This window comes from Equus quagga, chromosome 5, assembly GCF_021613505.1.
Source record: "Equus quagga isolate Etosha38 chromosome 5, UCLA_HA_Equagga_1.0, whole genome shotgun sequence".
Classification (NCBI taxonomy): Eukaryota; Metazoa; Chordata; class Mammalia; order Perissodactyla; family Equidae; genus Equus; species Equus quagga.
In genome coordinates, this window is record NC_060271.1 from 15,017,964 (window position 1) to 15,043,752 (window position 25,789).

At 45.8% G+C, this 25,789-nt stretch overlaps 2 protein-coding genes across 10 annotated transcripts in view; both read right to left on the reverse strand.

The window, feature by feature from the left end:
* On the reverse strand, nt 1–4,716 carry TMEM125 (transmembrane protein 125). 7 transcript variants are annotated; one of them, XR_006888409.1, is made up of 5 exons: nt 3,897–4,182; nt 3,147–3,355; nt 1,701–1,845; nt 605–1,467; nt 1–299 (listed from the first exon to the last, which is right to left on the reverse strand). XR_006888409.1 is itself a non-coding variant. In XM_046659976.1 (5 exons), the coding sequence occupies exon 5, from the start codon at nt 1,321–1,323 to the stop codon at nt 664–666; it is 660 nt and encodes a 219-aa protein (XP_046515932.1). In that variant the 5' UTR covers nt 1,324–1,467; nt 1,701–1,773; nt 2,462–2,527; nt 3,147–3,355; nt 3,897–4,181; the 3' UTR covers nt 1–663. The 7 variants fall into 7 exon arrangements, 6 of the variants coding, with proteins under 6 accessions (XP_046515932.1, XP_046515927.1, XP_046515928.1 ...); XM_046659976.1 differs by adding an exon at nt 2,462–2,527 and having other exon boundaries at nt 1–1,467; nt 1,701–1,773; nt 3,897–4,181; XM_046659971.1 differs by adding an exon at nt 2,462–2,527 and having other exon boundaries at nt 1–1,467; nt 3,897–4,181.
* Nucleotides 4,717–10,561: 5,845 nt separating this feature from the next.
* CFAP57 (cilia and flagella associated protein 57) overlaps nt 10,562–25,789 on the reverse strand; it is a 93,287-nt gene continuing 78,059 nt past the window's right edge. For all 3 annotated transcript variants that reach the window (XM_046662754.1, XM_046662753.1, XM_046662756.1), the window contains one exon: nt 10,562–10,892. In XM_046662754.1, coding sequence (XP_046518710.1) covers nt 10,678–10,892 — 215 coding nt within the window. In that variant the 3' untranslated portion in view covers nt 10,562–10,677. The remainder of the gene's footprint in view (nt 10,893–25,789) is intronic.

Here is a 25,789-nt window from a genome sequence, read left to right on the forward strand (position 1 = left end):
TAGCAGCAGCCACCACTTTATTGCACATCTGTCATGTGCCCAGTCCTTCCATGCATGACGTCATTTAATCCTCACAATTGATTACGGCGACCATGATGCCTCTCAAGAAACTGAGGCTCAGAGAGGTTAAGTCACTTTCCCAAGTCCCCTGGCGGGTAAGTGGTGGAGGGGGATTCCGATCCAGGCCTGTCCCATTCCATTCTCGTGTTCTTCCCGCTCTGCCACCACTCACTGTCCTCACGGAGGGAGACTCGCTGGTGCAGTCTCGGGGTGGGCAACACCCACTCCTGCAAAAACCCCTGACAGGGGTCACAGGGCAGGGTCAGCTTTGAGGGGTGTTGGGCACAGGGGCTGAGAATCTTCAGGGATCCCAGACACGTCTCTGCCTAGAGACCCCAGATACGGACAGGCAGACTGTGACAGTTCCATGGACACAAACACCCAGTTCCAGGAGAAACACACTGACTCTCCCTCGGTGTGGATGTGAGGAACCACAGAGGTTCCTCATCACACATCCCACAGCAGGGCCGGACAGTCCTGGGGACATGCACACACTCACATACACCATCCCCTTGTGCGTGCACACACACACTCATGCACTCACTCAGCCCTGGCACAGTCTTGTGGTTGCTGAGGCAGGTCGTGGGAAGGACTTGGGCTTGATCAGATGAGGCTGGCAATGCTGGATGTGGTCTCATGACGCTGGCCAGCAGACAACCTTCCTGAGATGCTGAAGATGCTGCCATTGCCACTGTGGTCACTGTGGGTAGCGGGAGGGGCCGAACGGATTGGCGGGCAATGTCCACTCACGCCCACCTGATATAGCAGCAAGCCCAGCAGCAGGAGTGAGCCTGAGGCAGCCAGGGCGATGCCCACTGACAGCATGGCCGCCAGTGGCCGGGCAGGGGCAGGGGCGGAGGCCAGCCCAGCCAGCGTCAAGCCTGTGACCAGCAGCACCAGGCCACTGAGCAGCACCACCAGGGCATCGGCACCTCCACCACTGCGTAGCAGGGCCACGTGGTGGGGCTGGCGTATGCAGTTCATATCTTGGACTGCCGAGCTCATCAGCTGCTTAACGAGAACCAGTAGGGCCAGCAGACAGAGCACAGTGCCTGCTGCCAGCCTCCACTCACCTGAGCGGCTGCTGGTGGAGGAGAGCAGTGCCACGCCAGCTGCCCCACAGCCTGCCACGAGGCCCACTGCCACCGCAAAGCAGAGTGCTGAGCGTCGTGGCTGCTGGGACCACCACAGCTCCACCTGCTCCGCCAGCACATCTGGGGGCAGCCCCTGGCCCAGCGGGGCTCGAGCCTCTCCTGCAGGCATGGTTAGGTCTGGCACAAGTCAGGGCAGAGGGCAGGGTCAGGGGTTAGAGGGTGTGGATCACGGCCTGGAGCCCCCACCCCATGCTTGGCAGCCAGAGGCCCAGAGTCCTGTGTCTCTCCCAGTCCAGCGTATGGTCCCCATCACCTGCAGTGGGAGAATCACAATGTTGTCTCCCAGCCAACCTACCCCTCATGGTCGCTCCTAGGAGTGTTGGGGATGATCCCTGGGAATCCTCCCACGTCCCCTGGAATCCCTCCAGGAAAGCCACTTCCCCAACACTGCCCCTTCGGACTCCCTCTCCAATGACCCCAGGAGAGTTCCCCCCACATAAAGCACCTCCACCCTTCCCCCTGGAACCCCCTTGCCCAGGCCCTGACCTCTCTGGCTCCGGCTCTCTCAGTTGCCTGTCCCATCCCGGCTGGCGGAGGGAGCTGGTGCCACGGTGGACGACTGGATGAAGAGCCAGAGATAAAGCCTCATTCAGGATCCAACTCACATGGCCTCAGCTGTCACCACTGGCTCCTTGAGGGGGAGGATTGTGGGGAAGGAGGGGGCTTATGACTTAACCCTTGTGGATCCAGCAGCCTGAGCATGAATCTTCTCTCTTAGAGCTATGGCTCCTTCTCTGCGGGTTAGGATCTGACCCCTAACACTCTCCCTTCCCTAGCATTTCATCTAACCTCACAGCCACAGCTGCTGGTTCCCAAATCCCTCCCTCTCTCAACCAGGATTTCCCTCCAGAGCTCCAGACTCATAAGCAAATTGTCACCTTGATGTCCCAACGTTGCCTGATGCAACAGGTCCCAACCCAAGCCCGTCATCTTACCCCAAACCTGCTTCTCTTGTGTTTCCTCACTTATGCACCCCGTCTAAACGTTTCTCCATCGTTCCCTGCCCTCGTCCCCACCGCCCCTGCCCCTTCACCTCCCTCCCCACCTCCTCACTGGTCTCCCTGCTTCCCCTACTCTGCTCCCTCTCACCGCCCACCCCCCACACCATCCTGCTCCACGGTTTCTCTAAAGTGGTGCAAAGGGACAGGAGGGCTCTGGACGTGACCCCAGCAGCCATCCTTCTTGCCCAGGGAAGCCTTCACAGGGGTTACTCATTGCATGTGCCCTCTAGAGGCCAGAGGACTCACACTGGGCAAAATCAAGCAGCCGCGGTCCCTGCCCTCAAGGAGCCCCAGTTTACAGCAGGTGTGCTCCTGTGACAAATGTCCGGCAAAGGTTAGTCAGAAGAGGGCTTGGGGTAGGGTCAGAGAAGCCTGCAGGAGTTCACCTCTTAGAGCCTCAGGCTCCTTATCTGAAAGTGAGGACAATAACATTTATCTTGGGGGGGGGGGGGCGAGTCATTTGATAGCTCCATTTCAGAATTCCGGTGGGAATTCTCAGGACTGCACAGATGCCCAAAGCATGCGTTTTGAGTAAAAGAACACAACTTTCTCCCCTCCAATTCAGGACAGGACTCCCGCTTTATACACAGGACACAGGTCCTGGATCATTCCAGGAATATGACTACGTGGCTGTACATGGGTTACACCCCGGATGAGGTATCTGTCCTCCACAACCTCTCTTCAGGGGCTGCCGGAACACAAGGTGGAGGGGCAGGTGCAGATGCCCCCAAGGAAGGTGGGGGAGGGACCGGGGGAGGGGCCTCGCAGTCAGCCCCAGCATTCCCCAGGGCTGTGACTTCATTGGTCTGAAAGTGCTTCCACAGGTGTGCGGGGACAGCGAGGCCAGGCTGGGGGTGGGTGGAGGTTTTTGGGGTAAGAGCCAGTGGGAGAAGTGGGGGCGGTGGGGGTAGGGTGACTTTGGGGCACTCACAAGAAGCCTGAAAGTGCTGGATCCGATCCGAGCAGGCAGGGCCAGGCAGGTGAGGCACTCCAGCTCGGTTTCCAGGGAGGCGCTTCACCTGCCTAACCTGCACCCAGGTGAGCCCTGGGGGAGGGAGGGGGATCAACAGGTGTTTCGAAGGCAGGGCTTGATCCGATTGGCTGACGTGGCACTGCTCCTTCAGCAGGGCAGAGGCATTCCTGGGAAGGGAGGGGTTTCTGTCTGCGGCTGCAAGGGCTCGAACACAATTCCCAGACCCGGGCAGCAGGAGGAATGCTGTCTGTCTGCCCCAGCGCCTGGGCCCTCACACATCCCCCAGCTCTAGCTCCAAACCTAACCGTAACCCCAGCCCCAACCCCACATCTCAGCCCCACACCTGAATCTCACATCCCAATCCCAGCCCCCAGCCTCATTTCCAAATCCAACGCCAGCCCCAGCTCCGAATCCCAACCCCAAGTCTGGCTTGAAACCTCGGCTCTAATTCCTCACCTGGATCCCAGCTCCAGATTCTGGAATGAGGTCCCAGACCTCCCCCTCCCCCTCAGCGCCAGCCTTGTCTCCTGTTCCTGGATCCAGCCCCCAAATCTCAAATCTCAACTCAAACCCTGCCTCAGCCCCAAATTCCAACACCAGCTATCCCCAAACCCAGCCCCAGTATCCCTTCCCGCTTTCCTCTGGGCTGGAGTCCGGGGTGGGGGGGGGAGGGGGGAAGCCCCTAGCTCGCTTGCTTAAAACACTTACAGAATAAATGCCACACTCCTTTACAGGGCTCACAAAGCCCCTGCCATCCACACCAGGCCAGTCATTTGCCACGGGTCCCTGCCGTCCAGCCAGGATGCATGTCTTCAGTTCTGCAAGCTCTGCCCTTCCGGTTGGTTTTTGAACTCATAGTTCCCTCTGCCTGGGATATTTACCACTCCCCAGCCTCACTCTGGTCATTCATTCACATTCTTCAACTGACATGTCACCTCCCCCAGGAAGCCCTTCCTGACCTCCAGGCTGACTTGCTTCCCCTACAACTGCTCTTACTGCACGTGCTGTAACTGCCCTACTGACTTACCTGTCACCCCCACTAGACGTGTGCCCCCCGGCAGGTACAGATTTAGAGCCCATTTTGCTAAGCACCACGCCCTCAGCAGCCAGCCAATGCCTGGCCCATGGCAAGTAATCAAATATTTGTTGAATGAATGAATGTGTGAACTGACAGGTGTGAGGTTTTGAGAGCAAGTGAGATGAAGCTGGAAAGATAGGTTTGGCTCAGGTTGCAGAGAGCCTTGAATACCGTGGTGAGGCATGTGGACTCATGTGAGATGCCCATGGAGAGTTCCGAAGTATAACAGGGACATAGGGAGGGCTCTGCTTCTAATAGCTGAATGTGGCACCACACACCACATGTACTCCAGATGGCAAAGGGGGCGCTGGCTGGAAGTGGTTGCAGGTGGAGGTGTCGCTCGCCTCCTGGCTTGAGCCCTTTGTAATCCCTCTCGCTCTCTCTCCCCCTGATGTGTATGAAATGGACAAGAAAAACGAAATCAAAATTACCTTTCCATCATCAGCTCACAAAATAATTATGCTCGACCTGTCTGTGCTTCTGTTTTGTTCTGTGGAGCTGAATAGAGGCTGATCACAACTCTGGAGCAGCTTATCCAACAGAAAGACAACACGCGCCACACATGTAATTTAAAATCTCCTAGTAGCCACATTAAAAAAGTAAAAAGAAACAGGTGAAATTAATATATTAAAATTTTTATTTAACCCCAGAATATTTTCATCTTAACATATAAGTGATTCATGGGCTCTTTCAGTCCTTTATTTTGTATGAAGTCTCGAAAATCCATTGTGTATTTGATACTCACCGTGCGTCTCAGTTCAGACTAGCCACATTTTAAATGCTCAGTTGCCAGATGTGGCTCGGGGCTCCCTTACTGGACAGTGTAGCTCTAGATGGTTCTTTCCCTTAAATAAAAGTTAGGGCAGGCTGACCGCTGTGAGGCAGGCTGGATCTTGGGGACAACCATGTGGGTTTGCCACTTTGCAAAGCAGTATAAAGGTGTCCCTTGCACTGGGAGGAGTGGGGAAGCAGGGGGTCTGGCAGGGGCTCACTGGCTGGGTATTCCTCTCGCAAGTATCTAACATTTATTTATCCTCCTGGTCCCAAGGAGGGGCCAATCTCAGCCAGACCCATGGTCCAGCTGTCCTGGAGAGAGCTGGACAGGGCAGCTCATGAGATTTTCCCTCCCTTTCCCCTGGGGGTTTGAAGGGAAATTTTTGGGTAGGGAGAACAAAGCCGAAAAGCATCCTCAGTTCAAACATTGATTGGGCGAGCTTTTGTTCTCCGTCTTATCAAATAACTTGGAGTTAAAGAGACAGGCAGGCTCCTCGCAGGGCTGTTGAACTCTGTCCCCAAAGCAGATGCTGGTGGGGCAGCTTAGGTGGACGGTAATGAAGGTCAGGAGGAAGAGGTGGCAGTGGGCGCAGAGTGCAAGGTGTGGGTTCCAGCTGATCAATTATTCAGGCGCCAGACAGCGGGAATATTGTCAGGAGACAGAGTCCCTGGGCCCCAGGCATTCCCACCCCGACTATTCTCAGCCTGGCAGCTGGAGTAATCCTGTTTTAAGGTAGAGTAGGTAACGTCACTTCCAAGCTTGAGTCCCTCCAGTCTTACCCAGAGAAACAACCAAAGTCCTCCCCCCATCTCTAAGGCCCTCTGACCTCATCCTCTGTTGTTCCTCCATCAGTGCTCTTGCTCAGAGCCTTTGCACTGGCTGTTCCCTCTGCCTGAACTGCTTTTCTCCCACCTTCTTTCCCTCACCTTCCTTCAGGAATGTGCTCAATGTCGCCTTCTCATTGAGACCTTCTGGCTCCCCTGTCTAAAATCCCAACCTTCCCCAATACTTCCTATCCCCCACCCTATTTCTTTTTCTTTATTCTCTTATATTTCTTCTTAGCACTTATCTCTGTTTAATATGCTTTATAGTTTTCTTCTCTATCTGGAATACCGTCTATCTACCCCCTAGAATACAAGCTTCATGAAGAAAGGGATTTGTGACTGTTCATGGTGTACCCCAGCTCCTGGAATAGGCCTGGCATCCAATAGGTGCTCAATGAATGCTTGCTGAATGAGTGAATGAGTGGTGGAAAGAACATTGGCTTTGGAACTAGATTGACCTTGAAGGTTCAAGTCCTGGTTCTAGCTGTGTAGCCTTAGAAAAATGGCTTAACCTCTATGCGTCTTAGTCTCTTCATCTGTAAAATGGGGACAACAGTACTTAGTCTAAATAGTTGAGTCAGGGTGGATTGAATAATATAACCAATTCATCCAGTAAACATTTACCCTTTCCCTTCTCTGGACCAGGTATTGTGTCAGGTGGAGACCCAGTGAGCAAGGGAGGCCAAAGGGCCTGTCCTTGCCTTCCAGAAGCACATCTGGAGAAAAATGGGCAGAAAGCCCAGGGGAACAGCAGGTCTCTGGTGGCTCCAGGCTCCTGCCCCCACCCCTATGCTCTGTGAGTGACAGGGCCCCCAGACAGACATCTTTTGAAGTATCTGCATCGCTCACAATGACCCACTTCACTGCACGGATTCCAACAACCAGGAATCTACTTTGTGACCCACCCTGATGGATACGGTTGATCAGAGAGAGGTGAGCCCCAGACTCAAGCGAGGCCCAAAATATTCTCTTTTCGCAATTTAAAATCAGACTAGAGATTCCATTTCAGCCTTGGGGCTCCTGCTAATGAGATGCTAGGGTACCCTTCTGCCAGCTGAACTGGCAATGGGAAGCTAGTCTGCAGACAGGGGCAAGGACAAGAGAGGGAGAGGGGGTTCCAGCAGCGTCCCAGGCCCTGGTTCATGTCCTTCTTGAGGACTTCTTGTATCTCTGCCTTGAGATTCTATGAGACATCTCCAGAGCCAGATAATGAACTCTCCCTTTTTGCTTAAATTGGCTGGAGTTGCTTTCTGTTACACTTGCTGCCCCTGCCAAATCCCACCAAGTGACACATACTAGATGAGCAATAAATACAAATTCTTGTACACAACTGGTCATTGCAGGTGATCAGGAACGCTAGTCCTTCTTGGACTAGCAGTGTTAGTAACTAGTAATAGCAGGGTTACTTCCTTGTAAATCTTCTCTGCAGCCCAGCTCAGCTCAGCTCAGGGGAGTCTGAGTGCACTTCAGGCACACTTAAAGCATAAGCAGGCCCCCCAAACTCCACTGGTCTAGGGGAGCTCACCCCAACAGAGCTCAGGGAGAGTGAACGCTGCTCCTGGTCCGCACATGCCTTCTCTCTCACCTCTCACTCCAAATCCAGAGCAATGATTGCAAGGGGGTCCTACCTGGACACTCAGATATTCCCAGGCCCACCAGGGCCCCTCAGGCACTTCCTGGGAGCAGCTGGTTGGTAACGGCTGGTTGTGCTTTGTCTAAGGAGCAATGGGGAAAGGTAGATGCTGATGTCAGAACCTCCTGTGGGGCAGGGTCTTTGGTGCTGGGAGAACAGGATGGCAGAGGAAGCTGAGCTGGGCAGCTCACACTGTTTGGTCACAACTGATGCTAAGACTCTAGAAGAAGGGGAGGGGAGCCAGCGGATGTCTGGGGCCCAGAGAGAGGGCAGCCCCCAAAGGCTGTCACACTAGACTGGAATGAGTTCTCAGAGCTCAATGATGGACTACAACTAGAAGAACAAGAGTGGAGTCCATAAGCCGATGCCTACCCATTTGGGTGACAGCAGGGTCCCTATGGCTGCTGCAGGAGGAGGTGACTGACAGACCTACTCCATCAATGAGGGCTAAACTGACTGAAGGGACCCTGTGAAGGAGAAGGTGGCACCAGTGGGGTGAGAACCTCCCCATGGAGTCAGGATAGGCAAAGTAGAGGGGGGGGATCTCATAGGCAGAAGCCACTCAGTCAATGCCACCCAACCAATGCCACCCAACAGGTTGATGTAGGAACGTGTAAGACAGAAGATGGAGAAATAAACAAGATTGTATCTCTGGCCCCAGATTTGCTAGCAAGAAGCTGTGCTCACCCCTGTGCATGTAAGAAAACACCCTGCTGACCTGTTGGCCAAGGTGCCAGGCTTTGCTGGGGTGGGGCTCTCCCTTGGTCTGGGCTTCCTCCTCCACCTTGTCCTCACCAGCTGGACTGCAGCCATCCACTGGCTTAGGTGAGCTTAGTTTCAGAGTTGTCAGCTCCTTTTACTTCTTGTTTAGACTCTGGGCATCATACTCCTGTAACCTCCATCAGTTGGCCTGGTGTTCTATTTGAGAGCACCTGGTGCAGGCTTAAGAGCGTGGGTTTAGAGGTCACTGGGCAGACTGGGCTGCAATCTTGGCCCTGCCAGTGTGACCCTGTGCCAGCTACTTTATCCTCCTTTGTTTTGGTTTCCTCATCTGTAACCTAATGCTCATCTTGCAGGTGAAATGTGATGTCTTGCTCCTATGTAATTTTTAAGTTGAGAAATCTGTCCTTTGAAAGCTGCTAAATCCTAGCCACAGTGAATTTCCTTCTTGCCCTCAGAAGAGCCCCAGTTTCCTCTGCATGTTCCTTCTTCCTCCCCTTTTGCTTGGCTAACTCTCTCCAGTCCTTAAGTCAGAAGAATTCACTTCTCTGCATCTCCACTGCCACCATCTTGGTCCCAGCAGCTGTACTCCCACGTGTGGTCAGCCACAGTGTCCTCCTAACTTGTCCCCCTGCCTCCGGTGTCGGGTTCCTCAATCAATGCTCCACCCTGATACCTGAGTGAACTTTACAAGCAGACACAGCCTTTGCCCCATGGAACTGAGAGCCTAGTAGGAGAGGCAGCATCAAACAACTGAACAGATGTGTTATAATGAGGGTTATAAAGGAAAACAATACGGTGAGGGTAATTTACACAGGCGGAGGGAGAGATCAGGGACTGTCTTTCTGAGCAAGTGACATTTCAGCTACATCTGAAGGATGAGTAGAATTTCACTGCGTGAAGTGAGGGGGTAAGAGCATTTCAGGCTCTTCAGCATCTCAGGCAGAGAAAACAGTATGTGGAAAGATCTGGAAGCAGGGAATAACATAGCCTTCTATAGGGACTGAAAGGAGGATAGTATGGCAAGAGCTTGGGAAGCAGTGGGGGTGACTCTCAGTGCCTTAGTGCTGGCCTCTGGACAGAGCCGTATCTGTAATGTGCCTTCAAGACCCTGTGCCATCTGGCCCTGCTGACCTCCTCAACCTCATTTCGAGTCAGTTTCTCCTGCCAAGGTAAAGCCAAGACACTAGCGTGGAATGGAGAAATCTGAGTCCCAGAAGAGCCCGTCTATCTGGCGTGATAATGGAACAGGTTGTCGTCTTTGTGGCTGAGTCTCTCAGAGGATGCCTGAATTTTCTCCTCTTCCTGGGGCCCGGTCTCCCAGTGAGCAGAGGCCATACTGGGGTGCATGCTTGTCTGGAGGGGATAAGCTGGCCACTGTGACAGCGTGCAGGCTGGGGGTGGGGTTGAGGGAGTTGCAAAGGAGAGAGAGTCCCATGTAGACTTGCTTTGTGGCCTCTGCCATGCACCTTCCTTCTGTTGTCCCCAGCCTTCCAGAGAACCTCGCCAGGAGTGCCAGCTACTCTCAGCTCTCACTGGGGAAACTAACCCAAGAACAGAGTTGGAGTAAAGCAGTTGGGGAAGATGGGGAGATGCCCTGGAGATGTCAGGTTTAAGACAGCCAGGAGGGACCAGCAGGGACGAAGGATTAAATATTTGTTATTTGAGTATGAGACGGTCATACGGCCTCTGCAGGTGGGAGAAGACAGGAACATGTGGGTTACATTCCTTTACTCTTTAGTGCATAAAAATGACCTTTCTTGGTATGTGTGGCTGGGTCACCCAGTATGAGGCCTAGAGGAAGAAGTGTGCCCCAGAAGCGGAGGAGTGGGGCAGGGCAGTGCAGAACAAGGATGACAAGTCAAGAGCAGCGGGGAGGGAGAGAAATAAGGGCAGGGCTCTGCATGGAGTCCTAACAACAGAGACAGCAGATAACGGAGGACTTGGGGGCCTCTGGGAACTTTGCCATGTTCATTATTTCACTTTCATCTTTACACAGATGTAAAAATCCTCAGGAAACCTCATTTTGTTTCATAAAGGAGAAGAAAATGTAGGAGGGTTTGTCTGGTCCTGAGTTGGTAGGCAGAGGAGAAAGCCAGGTTAGAAGTGCAGGCAGTGACACTTAGGATGGAAGCAGGCAGTCCCATCCTTGAGGCCCAGAGAAGCCAGCCCCACCGTCCAGTGCAGTCTCTGCCGGTGCAAGCAGCCGTGGCTCTGTATGAGCTGGAGCCCTCCAGCCCTCAGGGTCACCTGTCTTCCTTCCCCTCTCCCCAGTTCCCTGGCTAAGCAGAGTTGGACACGGTTGTGGGCAAACACTTTTATTCTGTGTCCCACATTCCCCAGGGCAGGAGAAAGAGGTTGATGTGGTCAGTGCTACAGGGACTGCAGCCCAGAGTCAGCCCGACGACAGATGTGCAGTGCTGCTTTTGCTGGGGCTGGAGATGGCTCACCGGAGGGAGTCACTGGGTCTGCACCTCAGAGTCCACTTCTGACTCAACGAGGGAAGGAAGCCGAGTTCCGGAAAGGGAGTGGAACCCTGGGACCTGATCTTGCTCTTGGATCTGGTCTCTGAGGCGCTGGATTTCCAGGCGTTGCATTTCGATAATTCTCCCAGTTTCTTCTTGCTCATTTAGTCTCACGGTGGCAGCGATGCCAGGTATGTCCTCGCTGGTCACTGTAAGGGACAGAGCAGGACTAATGCGGGCCTGTTACTAGACTGCTGATAAGCTTTTTGAAGACAGCTTATCCTTCCTGCCCCCTCAGACATTTATTGAGCACCCACTATGGAGTAGACACTCAATCCCAGATGCTAGGGATACAAGTATAAGCCATTTCATTGTCTAGCAGAGATGGAGAAATAAAGTAACATACTTCAGTGATAAGGTGAATGCTGAGCATGACCTCAGCCCAGCCCCTCTCCTGAGCCCCCTAATCTGCCTGCCCCGAAGGCCCCTCTGGTGGAGGCTGCTCATTTTCTCATTCTCTACACCCCATGCAGGGTGGCACTCTCTTGTCAACCTAGGTTGGCTTCCAAACTGCCAGTCTTCCTCCTCAGGTAAAAGACCCTTGCTCCTGGAGACAGACCCCTTTCTACCCTCCTGGCATGGCTACCCACTCAGGTTCCTTGAGGTCTTTCCCCATTACTTTTTGTCATCCTCCTGTCTCAGGTGCTGCCATCATGCTGGGCAACGCTGGTATCCACGAAGGTCCATTGCTCATCCCATTCCCCGGCCTCACAAGGCTGAACTCTCAGCATTAATGTCCATGGCCTCCAAGTCATGGCAGCACCCACTTCTGTGGCTTCCCCTCCCCCCTCATCACACCCAAAACCCTGCATCTTTTATTTTTTATTTTTATTTTTTTGAGGAAGATTAGCCCTGAGCTAACTACTGCCAATCCTCTTCTTTTTTCTGAGGAAGGCTGGACCTGAGCTGACCTCCATGCCCATCTTCCTCTACTTTATACATGTGACGCCTACCACAGCACGGCATGCCATGCGGTGCCATGTCTGCACCCGGGATCCGAACCGGTGAACCCTGGGCCGCCTACAAGTGGAATGTGCGAACTTAACCGCTGCGCCATCAGGCTGGCCCCATACCCTGCATCTTTTAAATCTGTCACTCTAGTTCTCCATTCTCTCATCACAACCTCTCTTACTGCCTTCTGCTCAAGACACCTGTTCTTTGACTGAATTTAGACCTCTTCTTCCTGGACAACTCCATTTTTTACCTACCAAAGGGGTTCCTTTTACATTCACTTCCATTCATCCATTGATGGACACCTGAGTTGCTTCTACCTTTTGGCTACTGTAAATAAAGCAGCTATGAACACAGGTGTACAAATATCTCTGAGACCTTGCTTTCAATTCTTTTGTGTACATACCCAGAAGTGGAGTTTCTGGTTCATACGGTAATTTTGTTTGTAATTTTTTGAGGAAACACCCTATAGTTTTCCATAGTGGCTGCACTATTTTACATCCCTACCAACAGTGCACCAGGGTTCCAATTCCTCTAGATCCTCGCTAACACTTAATATTTTATTTTTTTTAATAGTAGCCTTCCTAATGAGGTGGTATCTCATTATGGTTTTGATTTCATTTCCCTAATGATTAGTGATGTCTTGAGCATCTTTTCACGTGCTTGTTGGCCATTTATATATTTTCTTTGGAGAAATGTCTGTTCGAGTCCTTTGCCCATTTTTTAACCAGCTTATTTGCTTTGTTGTTGTTGAGTTGTAGGAGTTCTTTACATATTCTGGACATTAACACCTATCAGATATATAATTTGAAAATATTTTCTCCCATTCCATAGGTTGCCTTTTCACTCTGTTGACTGCGTCCTTTGATGCACAGAAGTTTTAAATTTTTATGTAGTCTAATTTATCTATTTTTTTCTTTTATTACCTGTGCTTTTGCTGTCATATCCAAGAAATCATTGACAAATCCATCCTCTCCTCCACTCTTAACAGACGACACTGCCTCTTCACTAGGAAACTGTGCCTCCGACTCCCTGGCCACAGTCAAGCTCTCTCAGTGGAAGAGGGGTCTCTCCTACCCACTGCCAACCCCTTCCCTGTACATCTGGAGGAAAAACTAGAAAAGAACAGATGTTGGAGGCCAAGGAACAGAGCGTTTCAAAGAAGAAGTGGTCAGCAATGGCCAGTGGCCAGCCTTGCCCTGGGCCTCTAGTTGGTCTTATGGGGCCAGCATTCAGAGTACTTGACTTATCCCATCGCTCCCAGGAGCAGTCTGGACACTTCTCTTTCTGCCTTTGCTCCTTAATTCTTCTCCTCTGCTGCAATTTCTAGGCTCTTGATTTTTTAGTATTTTTTCTTTTTTTAGGTCTTGAGTCTTCATCCTCCTTCTGCTGCTGATTGCCTGTGGTAACCATCCCCTCAGCTAAGCTGTGCCCTGGCCCTGGGGAGAGCAGCACCCCTGGGAAGGTACAGCAGACACAAGCATAGAGGCCCATTCACCTGCTTGGGTCCGCATCGCTCGCCTCTGCCTAGTTTCTGTTTACCTCTCCACCTGTTCCCTCATCTACTTCCTCTTTCCTTGTTACCAGCATTGTCCTTGGACTAAGCCCTGTGCCCTCCCCCACAGCCCTTTACACACAGCTACTTACCCAGTCACCATCTGGCTGCCCAGGAGGACCTAACCTGTGTTTGTGAGCCCATAGTCCTTGGGGTACCCATTGGAGTGAACCTGGAAATATTCCAGCACTTGGAATTTTCCTTTTCCTCTGCCCTGCCTCAGCAGGACTGACCACACCATCGTCTCTTTGCCCCAGTGCTTCTCTCGGTGTTATAAAGATCTTGACTGTAGCTATAAGGCCCTCTAGGCTGCTCCATCACTGGGTGAGGTCAATTGACCTCAGAGGTCGGGCAATGGGAGGTACTGCATAGGCAGGCTCTTCCCCCACATGCAAGGGATGGGGAGATCAGACACCACAGAGGTGTAGGGAAGCTCAGGGGTGACAGAGAGCTGCTGGCTGGCCTCCAGAAGTAGTCATCTCCTGGAATATGCCTGGCCTGGGCGACACTGCCCCACCAATGCTCCCAGGGCTACAGCTCTGCCTCCTGGGAGACCAGCTCCCATGGAGGATGGTCCAGTGGGCCCAGTGTGGGGCTTCTGCCCTTGTTTGCCACTCTGTCTCCTTCTCTGGTCTGTGAACATCTTGAGGGCCCAGGCTCTGTTTTTCCTCCACTTCTTGCCTTCTCTCCCACAGTTCTCTCCCATTCCCTTTGATAATGACCTGCCTGCTCACGATAGTTTGGTTCAGTCTTACAGGGTGCCCCCTTTCATGGTCCTTCTTCCACGTGCTGGAACTGTTAAACCCTCCTGTTCCTCTCCGCCGTGGCTGTGCGATGTCAGTTCACTCCTCATGGCCCCCCTCACCTTTCTCCTCATATCCCCCAACTCCTCTTCCTCCTTGCTCTGCCCTGAATCTGCTGTCTTCCAGACCTGGTCAGCCTCCCTCTCTGCATCCTGCCCACAAGTTTCCTACAGCAGATTAAGTTCTAATCTTAAATGACGGAAAATAAGGATGTGAATTTCATACATCTTCAGTCATTTGTACTCTTATTTCCATTTTATGTTGGTATTACTTTTTCATTTTCTTTTTCGGCCTTTTTAAATTTAGAGTTTCTTTTCCCTTTACTGGTTTGGATGGTATACATTCTCTTTTTCTTTATTTCTTTTTTACTAGTTACCCTAAAAAGTTTAACACCTATATATGCTTGTTAAATGTGTATGTTGTGTGTGTGTGTGTGTGTGTGTGTGTGTGTGTGTGAGGAAGATTAGCCCTGAGCTAACATCTGAGCCAATCTTCCTCTATTTTATGTGGGATGCTGCCACAGCATGGCTTGATGAGCAGTGCTAGGTCTGTGCCCCACATCCGGGCCTGTGAACCTTGGGCCGCCCAAGTGGAACATGTGAACTTAACCGCTATGCCACTGGGCCAGCCCCTAACAAGCAACATTTAACTTGAGTCCAAAATAAATCAACACCGGAAAAAATAAAAAATCTTTAAAAAAAAACAAGAAAAGGGGCTGGCCCCGTGGCCGAGTGGTTAAGTTCGCGTGCTCTGCTGCAGGCGGCCCAGTGTTTCGTTGGTTCGAATCCTGGGCGCAGACATGGCACTGCTCATCAGACCATGCTGAGGCAGCGTCCCACATGCTACAACTAGAAGGACCCACAACGAAGAATATACAACTATGTACCGGAGGGCTTTGGGGAGAAAAGGGAAAAAAATAAAAAATCTTTAAAAAAAAAATCAACATCTTTACCCTCTTGTACAACAACACGAGACTTACAATGCGTTTGCTCCAAGCCCCCCTGGTTTATACGCCCAGTGTTTTAGTTCTAGCCTGATATTTTAATCCACAATTTATACATTGTTTTTATTGTTTTATACAACTAGTGATTGTTTAGATTCCACATATTTGCCTTTTCCTTGCTCATCATTTCTTCTTGCATTCAGACTTTCCTCTGGAATAATTATTCTTCCTGATATATATCCTTTAGAAGTTCCTTTGAGGTTTTGTTGGTGACAAATTCTCTCAGTTCCTGTTTGTCAGAAATTTTTTTCCTGTGGCCCCATTTTTTAGAAGACTGTTTCATTGGTTATATAACTCTAGGGGAGAGTTACTACCTCTCAGGACTGTGAACACACTATTTCACTATTTCTAGTTTACACTGTTGCTATTGGGAAGTCATACATCAATTGAATTGTTATTCCTTTGTACGCAATCTATCCATTCTCTCTGGCGTTTTTAACATCTTTTTCTTTGGCTTCTGCAGTTTTGATGTAGATTTCTTTTTTATTTCTCCTGCTTGAGATCCATTGGGCCTCTTGGATCTGATGATTGACATCTTTCATCAATTCTGAAAAACTTTCAGCCATTCTTTATTGTCATGTTCCCTCTCCCATTCTCTCTTTCTCCAACTTCAATTAGACATAAGTTGGTTTATCCCATTCCATCTTCTTTGTCTTTTACTAGATCTTTGTCCCTTTGGGCTACAACCTGGGTAATTTCTTCATTCTTTTAGTTCATGAATTTCCTTTCAGATGTGTCTACGCTGCTCTTCAATCTGTCCATGGAGTCTAATTACAGTTTTCATTTCTAGAAGTATTTTTGGTTCTTTTTCAAATTGACTTCATCAATCTTGGGAGATTCTTGCTTTTTTGTCTTATTTTCAAATTCCTTTTTTATTTTTTTAAGCATATTAAACATTCGTATTTTAATGATTCTATTATCCACGGTCCTTGTTGATTTTACTCTGCAGTTTGACATTTTTGTTGCTTTTCACTCAGGGTGATTTATTTCCTCACGTGTTTAGTGAGTTTTGACCATGAGTTCACGCTCCTTGGAATATTATCTATGGGAATTCTTTGACCCCTGGGTTTACAAGGTAGTCTTCCAGAGAGAATTTGCATCTGCTTCTGCTTGGGATCTGGGGACACAACAAGTGTGGGTCATTGTAAACTAAATTTTAAACTAAATTCTCAGCCAACGTTGCTCTGAGTTCTGGACTTAAACCTGCCTGAGTGTGGGTTTTAGTTGGAATTCTCAGGGAAAGATTTTTCTCTTGTTTTTTCTCCCCTTCACCCAGAGCCAAGGCTGACAGACACGTATCGCACCCATCTCCCTCTGCAAGGCAGGCTTTCCCCTCTAGTTGGCCCATACAGTTTCCTAGCTCATTATATACTCATTTGAATCCATTTCTTCCTTCCTTTCTCTACATCATCACCAATACTTGCATTTTATGTGTTATCTTTTTCTTTGGATAACAGTTATCATAATGAGTGTGAAGTGGTACCTCATCGTGGTTTCAATTTGCACATTTCTTATGATTTTTACTGTTGAGCATCTTTTCACATGCTCATTAGACATCTGTATATTTTCTTTTGAAAAACATCTATTCAAGTCCTTTCCCATTTTTTAAATCTTTTTTTTTTAGTTATTGTTGAGTTGTAGTTCTTTACATATTCTGGATATCAGTCTTTTATTAGATATATGACTTGCAAATATTTTTCTCCCATTCCATGGGTTGCCTTTTTACTCTTGTTGATAGTGTTCTTTGATGCACAAAAGTTTTAAATTTTGATGTAGTCTACTTTATCTATTTTCCCTTTTGTTGCTTGTGCTTTTGATGTCATATCTAAGAAATCATTGCCAAATCTAATGTCATAAAGCTTTTCCCCTTTATTTTCTTCTTCAGGTTTTATAGTCTCAGCTCTTACATTTAGGTCTTTGGTCCACTTTGAGTTAGTTTTTATATACTATGTAAGGTAATGGTCCACTTTCATTTTTTGCATATGAATATCCTGTTTTCCCAGCACCATTTGTTAAAAGATTGTCCTTTTCCCATTGAAGGTCTTGGCACTCATGTTGAAAATCATTTGCCCACATACATGAGGGTTTATTTCGGGGCTCTCTATTCCATTCCCTTGGTCTATGTCTATCTTCAGGTCAGCGTCACATTGTTTTGATTACCATAGCTTTGGAAGTAAGTTTTGAAATCACGAAGTGTGAGACCTCCAACTTTGTTCTATTTTTTTCAAGACTGCTTTGGCTATTTGGGGTACCTTGAGATTCCATATGAATTTTAGGATGGGTTTTCTATTTCTGAAAAAAAAAAAGTCACTGAGCTTTTGATAGGTATTGCATTGAATCAGTAGATGACTTCGGATAGTACTGACATCCCAACAATATGAAGTCTTCCAATCCATGAACATAAGCTGTTTTTCCATTTATTGGTGTCTTTAATTTCTTTCAGCAATGTTTTGTAGTTTTCAACGTACATGTCTTTTGCCTCCTTGGTTAACTTTATTCCAAAGTATTTTATTCTTTCTGATGCTATTGTAAATGGAATTGTTTCCTTAATTTCCTTTTTGAATTGTTTGCTGTTAATGTATAAAAATGCAACTGATTTTTGTGTGTTGATTTTGTATTTTGCAATTGAGATTTTTGATCCTTTGCATAAAACCTCCCACTCTCCTCTTTGGAAACTTGAAGGCTTTTCTTTGTATCCTGGTGTTCTGAAATTTCATGATAAATGGCCCTCATGAAGGTCTGCTTTTTTAACCATTGGACAGTGGACGGACCTATCAGCTCTTAGAGACTTTCCCTCTTGTTTTCAGCCCTGCCTTCACCTCCTCTTCCAGGGATATCTGCTTCTGCTAATTCCTGAGCCTTTTGAGGGTTCTGTGATGTACATTAGGTTTCTTCTAGTTCCCTATAGTTCCTCCGGCTTAGGATTCAGGTCTTGGGCCTATGCAGTCAGTTACCATTCATCTATCCATTTTCCAGCTTTTAAAATTTTGCATCTCTTGTTTCCTTCTGTGTTTTCTTTGATCTTATGGTTTATTTATGCCATTTTGGTAGGCTTTCAATTAGCCATCTTTAATTAAAAGTTCTAATGACATGATTTTAATAATTGAAAAACAAACAGATGTGTTGATTAGACCTGTTAATTGTTGTGTGAATGAAAACATAAATGCTGCTAAAGCTAAAACAGTGGTTTGGGGATGGCAACCTCTCCTGTTCAGATAATGAATTCTTAAAAACCAACTGAATTGGTCAATTCCTTAAACAACTTGAGGATGACTATTTTGAGCTAACTTGTCGTGGCGGGCCTAAGTTCAAAATCAGAGGTCAGACCTAGGTTCTTCAGGATCAAGGCAGACAACTGGTAATACCTGTCTTCAACTGTTACAAATGAATCTTCCATGAATAAAACTATCTCACACAAATGATGTGATGTTTGGTCTGTTTCAAAATAATCCACGCTGGGTGTTGGCAGAAATAACTGGGGGGGGGGGGGGGGGGGGATACTGATGAAGCAAGTGTCAGGAATTGATACTTGTTGAAGTTGGGGAATGAATTCATGGGAACTCATTAGATTTTTCTCCCAATATTTGTATCTGTCTGAAAATTTCCATGACAGTAATAAGAAGAACATGACTATATCATAGGGCATCCTGAGGAGGTCTCAATGGATTATTTGCTAGGATGCTTGGGGATATTTGAAGTATTTTTAATTTTTATTTTATTTTATTATTTTTTTTTTTTAGTAAATGTTCTGTAAACGATTTCTTTTTTTTTTATTGAGTTATTGATAGGTTACAATCTTGTGAAATTTCAGTTGTACATTAATGTTTGTCAGTCATGTTGTAGGTGCACCACTTCACCCTTTGTGCCCACCCCCCACCCCACCTTTCCCCTGGTATCCACTAAACTGTTCTTAGTCCATAATTTTAAATTCCTCATATGAGTGGAGTCATACACAGATTATCTTTCTCTTGCTGGCTTATTTCATTTAACATAATTCTCTCAAGGTCCATCCATGTTATTGCAAATGGAATGATTTTGTTCTGTTTTACAGCTGAGTAGTATTCCATTGTATATATGTACCACATCTTCTTTATCCATTCGTCTGTTGATGGGCACTTAGGTTGCTTCCACGTCTTGGCTATTGTAAACAGTGCTGCAATAAACATTGGGGTGCATAGGACTTTTGGGATTGCTGACTTCAAGCTCTTTGGATACATACCCAGTAGTGGGATGGCTGAATCGTATGGTAGTTCTATTTTTAATTTTTTCAGGAATCTCCATACTGTTTTCCATAGTGGCTGCACCAGTTTGCATTCCCACCAGCAGTGTATGAGGGTTCCTTTTTCTCCACAACCTCTCCAACATTTGTTGCTATTAGTTTTAGATATTTTTGTCATTCTAACGGGTGTAAGGTGATATCTTAGGGTAGTTTTGATTTGCATTTCCATGATGATCAGCGATGATGAGCATCTTTTCATGTGCCTATTGGCCATCAGTATATCTTCTTTGGAGAAATGTCTGTTCATGTCTCCAGCCCATTTTTTGATTGGGTTGTTTGATGTTTTGTTGTTGAGTTGCAAGAGTTCTTTATATATTATGGATATTAAGCCTTTGTCAGACATATGACTTGCAAATATTTTTTCCCAGTTAGTGGGTTGTTTTTTTGTTTCAATCCTGTTTTCTTTTGCCTTGAAGAAGCTCTTTAATCTGATGAAGTCCCATTTGTTTATTCTTTCTATTGTTTCCCTTCTCTGAGAAGGCATGGTGTCCGAAAAGATCCTTTTAATACTGATGTCAAAGAGTGTACTGCCTACGTTTTCTTCCAGAAGCCTTATGGTTTCAGGTCTCACCTTTAGGTCTTTGATCCATTTTGAGTTTATTTTGGTGAATGGTGAAAAAGAATGGTCAATTTTCATTCTTTTACATGTGGCTTTCCAGTTTTCCCAGCACCATTTGTTGAAAAGACTTTCTTTTCTCCATTGTATGCCCTCAGCTCCTTTGTTGAAGATAAGCTGTCCATAGACGTGTGGTTTTATTTCTGGGCTTTCAATTCTGTTCCATTGATCTGTGCACCTGCTTTTGTACCAGTACCATGCTGTTTTGATTACCGTAGCTTTGTAGTATGTTTTGAAGTCAGGGATTGTGATGCCTCCCGTTTTGTTCTTTTTTCTCAGGATTGCTTTAGAAATTCGGGCTCTTTTCTTGCCCCATATGAATTTTAGGATTCTTTGTTCAATTTCTGTAAAGAATGTCATTGGGATTCTGATTGGGATGGCGTTGAATCTGTAGATTGCTTTAGGTAGAACGGACATTTTAACTATGTTTATTCTTCCAATCCACGTACATGGAATGTCTTTCCATCTCCTTATGTCGTCATCCAATTCTCTCAGAAAGGCCTTGTAATTTTCAATATATAGGTCCTTCGCTTCCTTAGTTAAATTTACCCCAAGGTATTTTATTCTTTTTGTTGCGATTGTGAATGGTATTGTATTCTTGAGTTCTTTTTCTGTTAGTTCATTACTGGAGTATAGAAATGCTACTGATTTATGCAAATTGATTTTACACCCTGCAACTTTGCTGTAGTTGTTGATTACTTCTAACAGTTTTCCAATGGATTCTTTGGGGTTTTCTTTCTTTTTTTTTTTTTTTTATTAATGTTATGATGGATTACAAGCTTGTGAAATTTCAGTTGTACATTTTTGTTAGTCATGTTGTGGGTACACCACTTCCCCCTCCGTACCCTCCCCCCACCCCCCCTTTTCCCTGGTAACCACCGATCAGATCTCCTTCTCAATATACTAATTTCCACCTATGAGTGGAGTCATATAGAGTTCGTCTTTCTCTGACTGACTTATTTCGCTTAACATAATGCCCTCGAGGTCCATCCACATTGTTGTGAATGGGCCAATTTCGTCTTTTTTTATGGCTGAGTAGTATTCCATTGTGTATATATACCACATCTTCTTTATCCAATCATCAGTTTCTGGGCATGTAGGCTGGTTCCACGTCTTGGCTATTGTAAATAATGCTGCGATGAACATAGGGGTGCAACGGACTCTTGAGATATCTGATATCAGGTTCTTAGGATAGATACCCAGTAATGGGATGGCTGGGTCATAGGGTATTTCTATTTTTAACTTTTTGAGAAATCTCCATACTGTTTTCCATAGTGGCTGTACCAGTTTGCATTCCCACCAACAGTGTATGAGGGTTCCTCTTTCTCCACAACCTCTCCAACACTTGTCATTCTTGGTTTTGGATGTTTTTGCCAATCTAACGGGGGTAAGGTGATATCTTAGTGTAGTTTTGATTTGCATTTCCCTGATGATTAGCGATGATGAACATCTTTTCATGTGTCTATTGGCCATATTCCTATCTTCTTTTGAGAAATGTCTGTTCATGTCCTCTGCCCATTTTTTGATCGGGCTGTTTGTTTTTTTGTTGTTAAGCAGTGTGAGTTCTTTGTATATTATGGAGATTAACCCTTTGTCAGATAAGTGGCTTGTAAATATTTTTTCCCAATTAGTGAGCTGTTTTTTTGTTTCAATTCTGTTTTCCCTTGCCTTGAAGAAGCTCTTTAGTCTGATGAAGTCCCATTTGTTTATTCTTTCTATTGTTTCCCTCAACTGAGGAGTTACAGTGTCCGAAAAGATTCTTTTGAAACTGATGTCAAAGAGTGTACTGCCTATATTCTCTTCCAAAAGACTTATTGTCTCAGGCCTAATCTTTAGGTCTTTGATCCATTTTGAGTTTATTTTGGTGTGTGGTGAAAAAGAATGGTCGATTTTCAATCTTTTGCATGTGGCTGTCCAGTTTTCCCAGCACCATTTGTTGAAGAGACTTTCTTTTTTCCATTGTAGGCCCTCTGCTCCTTTGTCGAAGATTAGCTGTCCATAGATGTGTGGTTTTATCTCTGGGCTTTCAATTCTGTTCCATTGATCTGTGGACCTGTTTTTGTACCAGTACCATGCTGTTTTGATCACTGTAGCTTTGTAGTATGTTTTGAAATCAGGGATTGTGATTCCGCCGGCTTTGTTTTTCTTGCTCAAGATTGCTTTAGCAATTCGTGGTCTTTTGTTCCCCCATATGAATTTTAGGATTGTTTGTTCAATTTCTGTGAAGAATGTTCTTGGGATTCTGATTGGGATAGCATTGAATCTGTATATTGCTTTAGGTAGTATGGACATTTTAACTATGTTTATTCTTCCAATCCATGTGCAAGGAATGTCTTTCCATCTCTTTATGTCATCGTCAATTTCTTTCAAGAAAGTCTTGTAGTTTTCATTGTATAGATCCTTCACTTCCTTGGTTAAGTTTATCCCAAGGTATTTTATTCTTTTCGTTGCGATTGTGAATGGGATAGAGTTCTTGAGTTCTTTTTCTGTTAGTTTATTGTTAGTGTATAGAAATGCTACTGATTTATGCACGTTAATTTTATACCCTGCTACTTTGCTGTAGTTGTTGATTATTTCTAATAGTTTTTCTGTGGATTCTTTGGGGTTTTCTATGTATAAGATCATGTTGTCTGCAAACAACGCGAGTTTTACTTCTTCGTTACCTATTTGGATTCCTTTTATTTTTTTTTCCTGCCGAATTGCTCTGGCCAGCACCTCCAGTACTATGTTGAATAGGAGTGGTGAAAGTGGGCACCCTTGTCTTGTTCCTGTCCTCAGAGGGATGGCTTTCAGCTTTTGTCCATTGAGTATGATGTTGGCTGTGGGTCTATCATATATGGCCTTTATTATGTTGAGGTACTTTCCTTCTATACCCATTTTACTGAGGGTTTTTATCATAAATGGGTGTTGGATCTTGTCGAATGCTTTCTCTGCGTCTATTGAGATGATCATGTGGTTTTTGTTTTTCATTTTGTTGATGTAGTGTATCACGTTGATTGACTTGCGGATGTTGAACCATCCCTGTGTCCCTGGTATAAATCCCACTTGATCATGGTGTATAATCTTTTTGATGTATTGCTGTAATCGGTTTGCCAAAATTTTGTTGAGGATTTTTGCATCTATGTTCATCAGTGATATCGGCCTGTAGTTCTCCTTCTTTGTGTTGTCCTTGTCAGGTTTGGGGATCAGAGTGATGTTGGCTTCATAGAATGTGTTAGGGAGTTCTCCATCTTTCTCAATTTTCTGGAACAGTTTGAGGAGAATAGGTATTAAGTCTTCTTTGAATGTTTGGTAGAATTCTCCAGAGAAGCCGTCTGGTCCTGGACTCTTGTTTTTGGGGAGGTTTTTGATTACCGTTTCTATTTCCTTACTTGTGATTGGTCTATTCAGATTCTCCATTTCTTCCTGATTCAGTTTGGGGAGATTGTAGGAGTCTAGGAATTTGTCCATTTCTTCCAAGTTGTTCAATTTGTTGGCATATAGTTTTTCATAGTATTCTCTTATGATCTCTTGTATTTCATTGGTATCTGTTGTGATTTCTCCTCTGTCATTCCTGATTTTATTAATTTGCACTTTCTCTCTTCTTTTCTTGGTGAGTCTGGCTAGGGGTTTGTCAATTTTGTTAATTCTTTCGAAGAACCAACTCTTTGTTTCATTGATCCTTTCTATTGTCTTTTTTGTTTCAATATCGTTTATTTCTGCTCTTATTTTTATTATTTCCCTCCTTCTACTGACTCTGGGCTTTGTTTGTTCTTCTTTTTCTAGTTCTGTTAGGTGTCGTTTGAGGTTGCTTACGTGAGCTTTTTCTTGTTTAGTGAGGTGAGCCTGTATTGCGATGAATTTCCCTCTTAGGACTGCTTTTGCTGCATCCCAAATGATTTGGTATGTCGTGTTCTCATTTTCATTTGTCTCCAGATAATATTTGATTTCTTCTTTAATTTCTTCAATGATCCATTGTTTGTTGAGAAGCGTGTTGTTTAGTCTCCACATTTTTGCACCTTTCTCTGCTTTTTTCTTGTAGTTGATTTCTAGTTTAATAGCGTTATGATCAGAAAAGATGCTTGATATTATTTCAACTCTCTTGTATTTATTGATGTTTGCTTTGGTTCCCAAAATATGGTCAATCCTTGAGAATGTTCCATGTGCACTTGAGAAGAATGTGTAACCTGCTGTTTTTGGATGAAGTGTTCTATATATATCTATTAAGTCCATCTGGTCTAATTTTTCATTTAATTCTATTATTTCCTTGTTGATTTTCTGTCTGGATGTTCTGTCCATTGGTGTTAATGGTGTGTTGAGGTCCCCTACTATTATTGTATTGTTGTTGATGTCTTCTTTTAGTTCTATTAAGAGTTGCTTTACAAATTTTGGTGCTCCTGTGTTGGGTGCGTATATATTTATAAGTGTTATGTCTTCTTGGTGGAGAGTCCCTTTTATCATTATATACTGTCCCTCTTTATCTTTCTTTATCTGTTTTGCTTTGAAATCTACCTTGTCTGATATTAGTATAGCGACACCTGCTTTCTTTTGTTCATTATTAGCTTGGAGTATTGTTCTCCATCCCTTCACTCTGAGTCTGTGTTTGTCTTTGGGGCTGAGGTGTGTTTCCTGGAGGCAGCATATTGTTGGATCTTGTTCTTTGATCCATCCTGCCACTCTGTGTCTTTTGATTGGGGAGTTCAATCCATTTACATTTAGAGTGATTATTGAGACGTGGGGGCCTACCACTCCCATTTTGTGTCTTGTTTTCCGGTTTTCTTCAGTTTCCTTTGTTTCTCGTCCCATGGTTTAATCTGTTCTGATGTAGAGCTGCTACTCTCTGTTGTTGTCCTTCTACTTATCTCCTCTGCTCTTGGTTTTGTAGCCCCTTTCCTTTTTTGGATTTTTCAGGAATGAGGGTTTTCCTGAGGATTTCCTGAAGAGGAGGTTTTGTGGCAATGAACTCCCTTAATTTTTGTTTATCTGGGAAAGTTTTTATTTCTCCATCGTATTTGAAGGATATTTTCGCTGGGTAGAGAATTCTCGGCTGTAGATTTTTGTCCTTCAGATTTTTGAATATATCATTCCACTCTCTTCTAGCCTGTAGAGTTTCTGCTGAGAAATCTGCTGATAGCCTGATGGGGGTTCCTTTGTAGGTTAGTTTCTTTTGCCTGGCTGTCCTTAATATTTTCTCCTTGTCGTTGACTTTTGCTAGCTTCACTACTATATGCCGTGGAGTTGGTCTTCTTGCATTGATAAAGTTTGGAGATCTATTGGCTTCTGTCACCTGAAGATCCATCTCCCTCACCAGATTTGGGAAGTTCTCAGCCATTATTTCTTTGAATAGGTTTTCTGCTCCTTTCTCCTTCTCTTCTCCCTCTGGTATACCTATAATCCTTACGTTGCATCTCCTAATTGTGTCTGATAATTCTCGGAGAGTTTCTTCATTTCTTTTAAGTCTTGCTTCTCTCTCCTCCTCTGCCTGCAACAATTCTATATTGCCATCTTCCAAATTGCTTATTCTTTCCTCCATATTATCGGCCCTACTGTTCAGAGCATCTAGATTTTTCTTAATCTCCTCTATTGTGTTCTTCATTTCCAATATTTCTGTTTGGTTCTTCTTTATCGTATCAAACTCTTTTGTGACATAGCTCCTGAACTCGTTGAGTTGTCGGTCAGAATTCTCTCTTAACTCATTGAGAATCTTAATGATGGCTGTTTTGAAGTCATCGTCATTTAGGTTATACATCTCATTTTCTTTGGGATTGTTTTCTGTGTATTTGTTGCTTTCTTTCTGTTCTGGAGATTTAATGTATTTTTTCATATTGCTTGATGTTGTTGATTTGTGCCTCCGCATGGA

Bases quoted from the DNA above. Each gene is read 5' to 3' on its own strand.
- TMEM125 (XM_046659972.1), bottom strand. From the start codon at position 1,323: ATGCCTGCAGGAGAGGCTCGAGCCCCGCTGGGCCAGGGGCTGCCCCCA.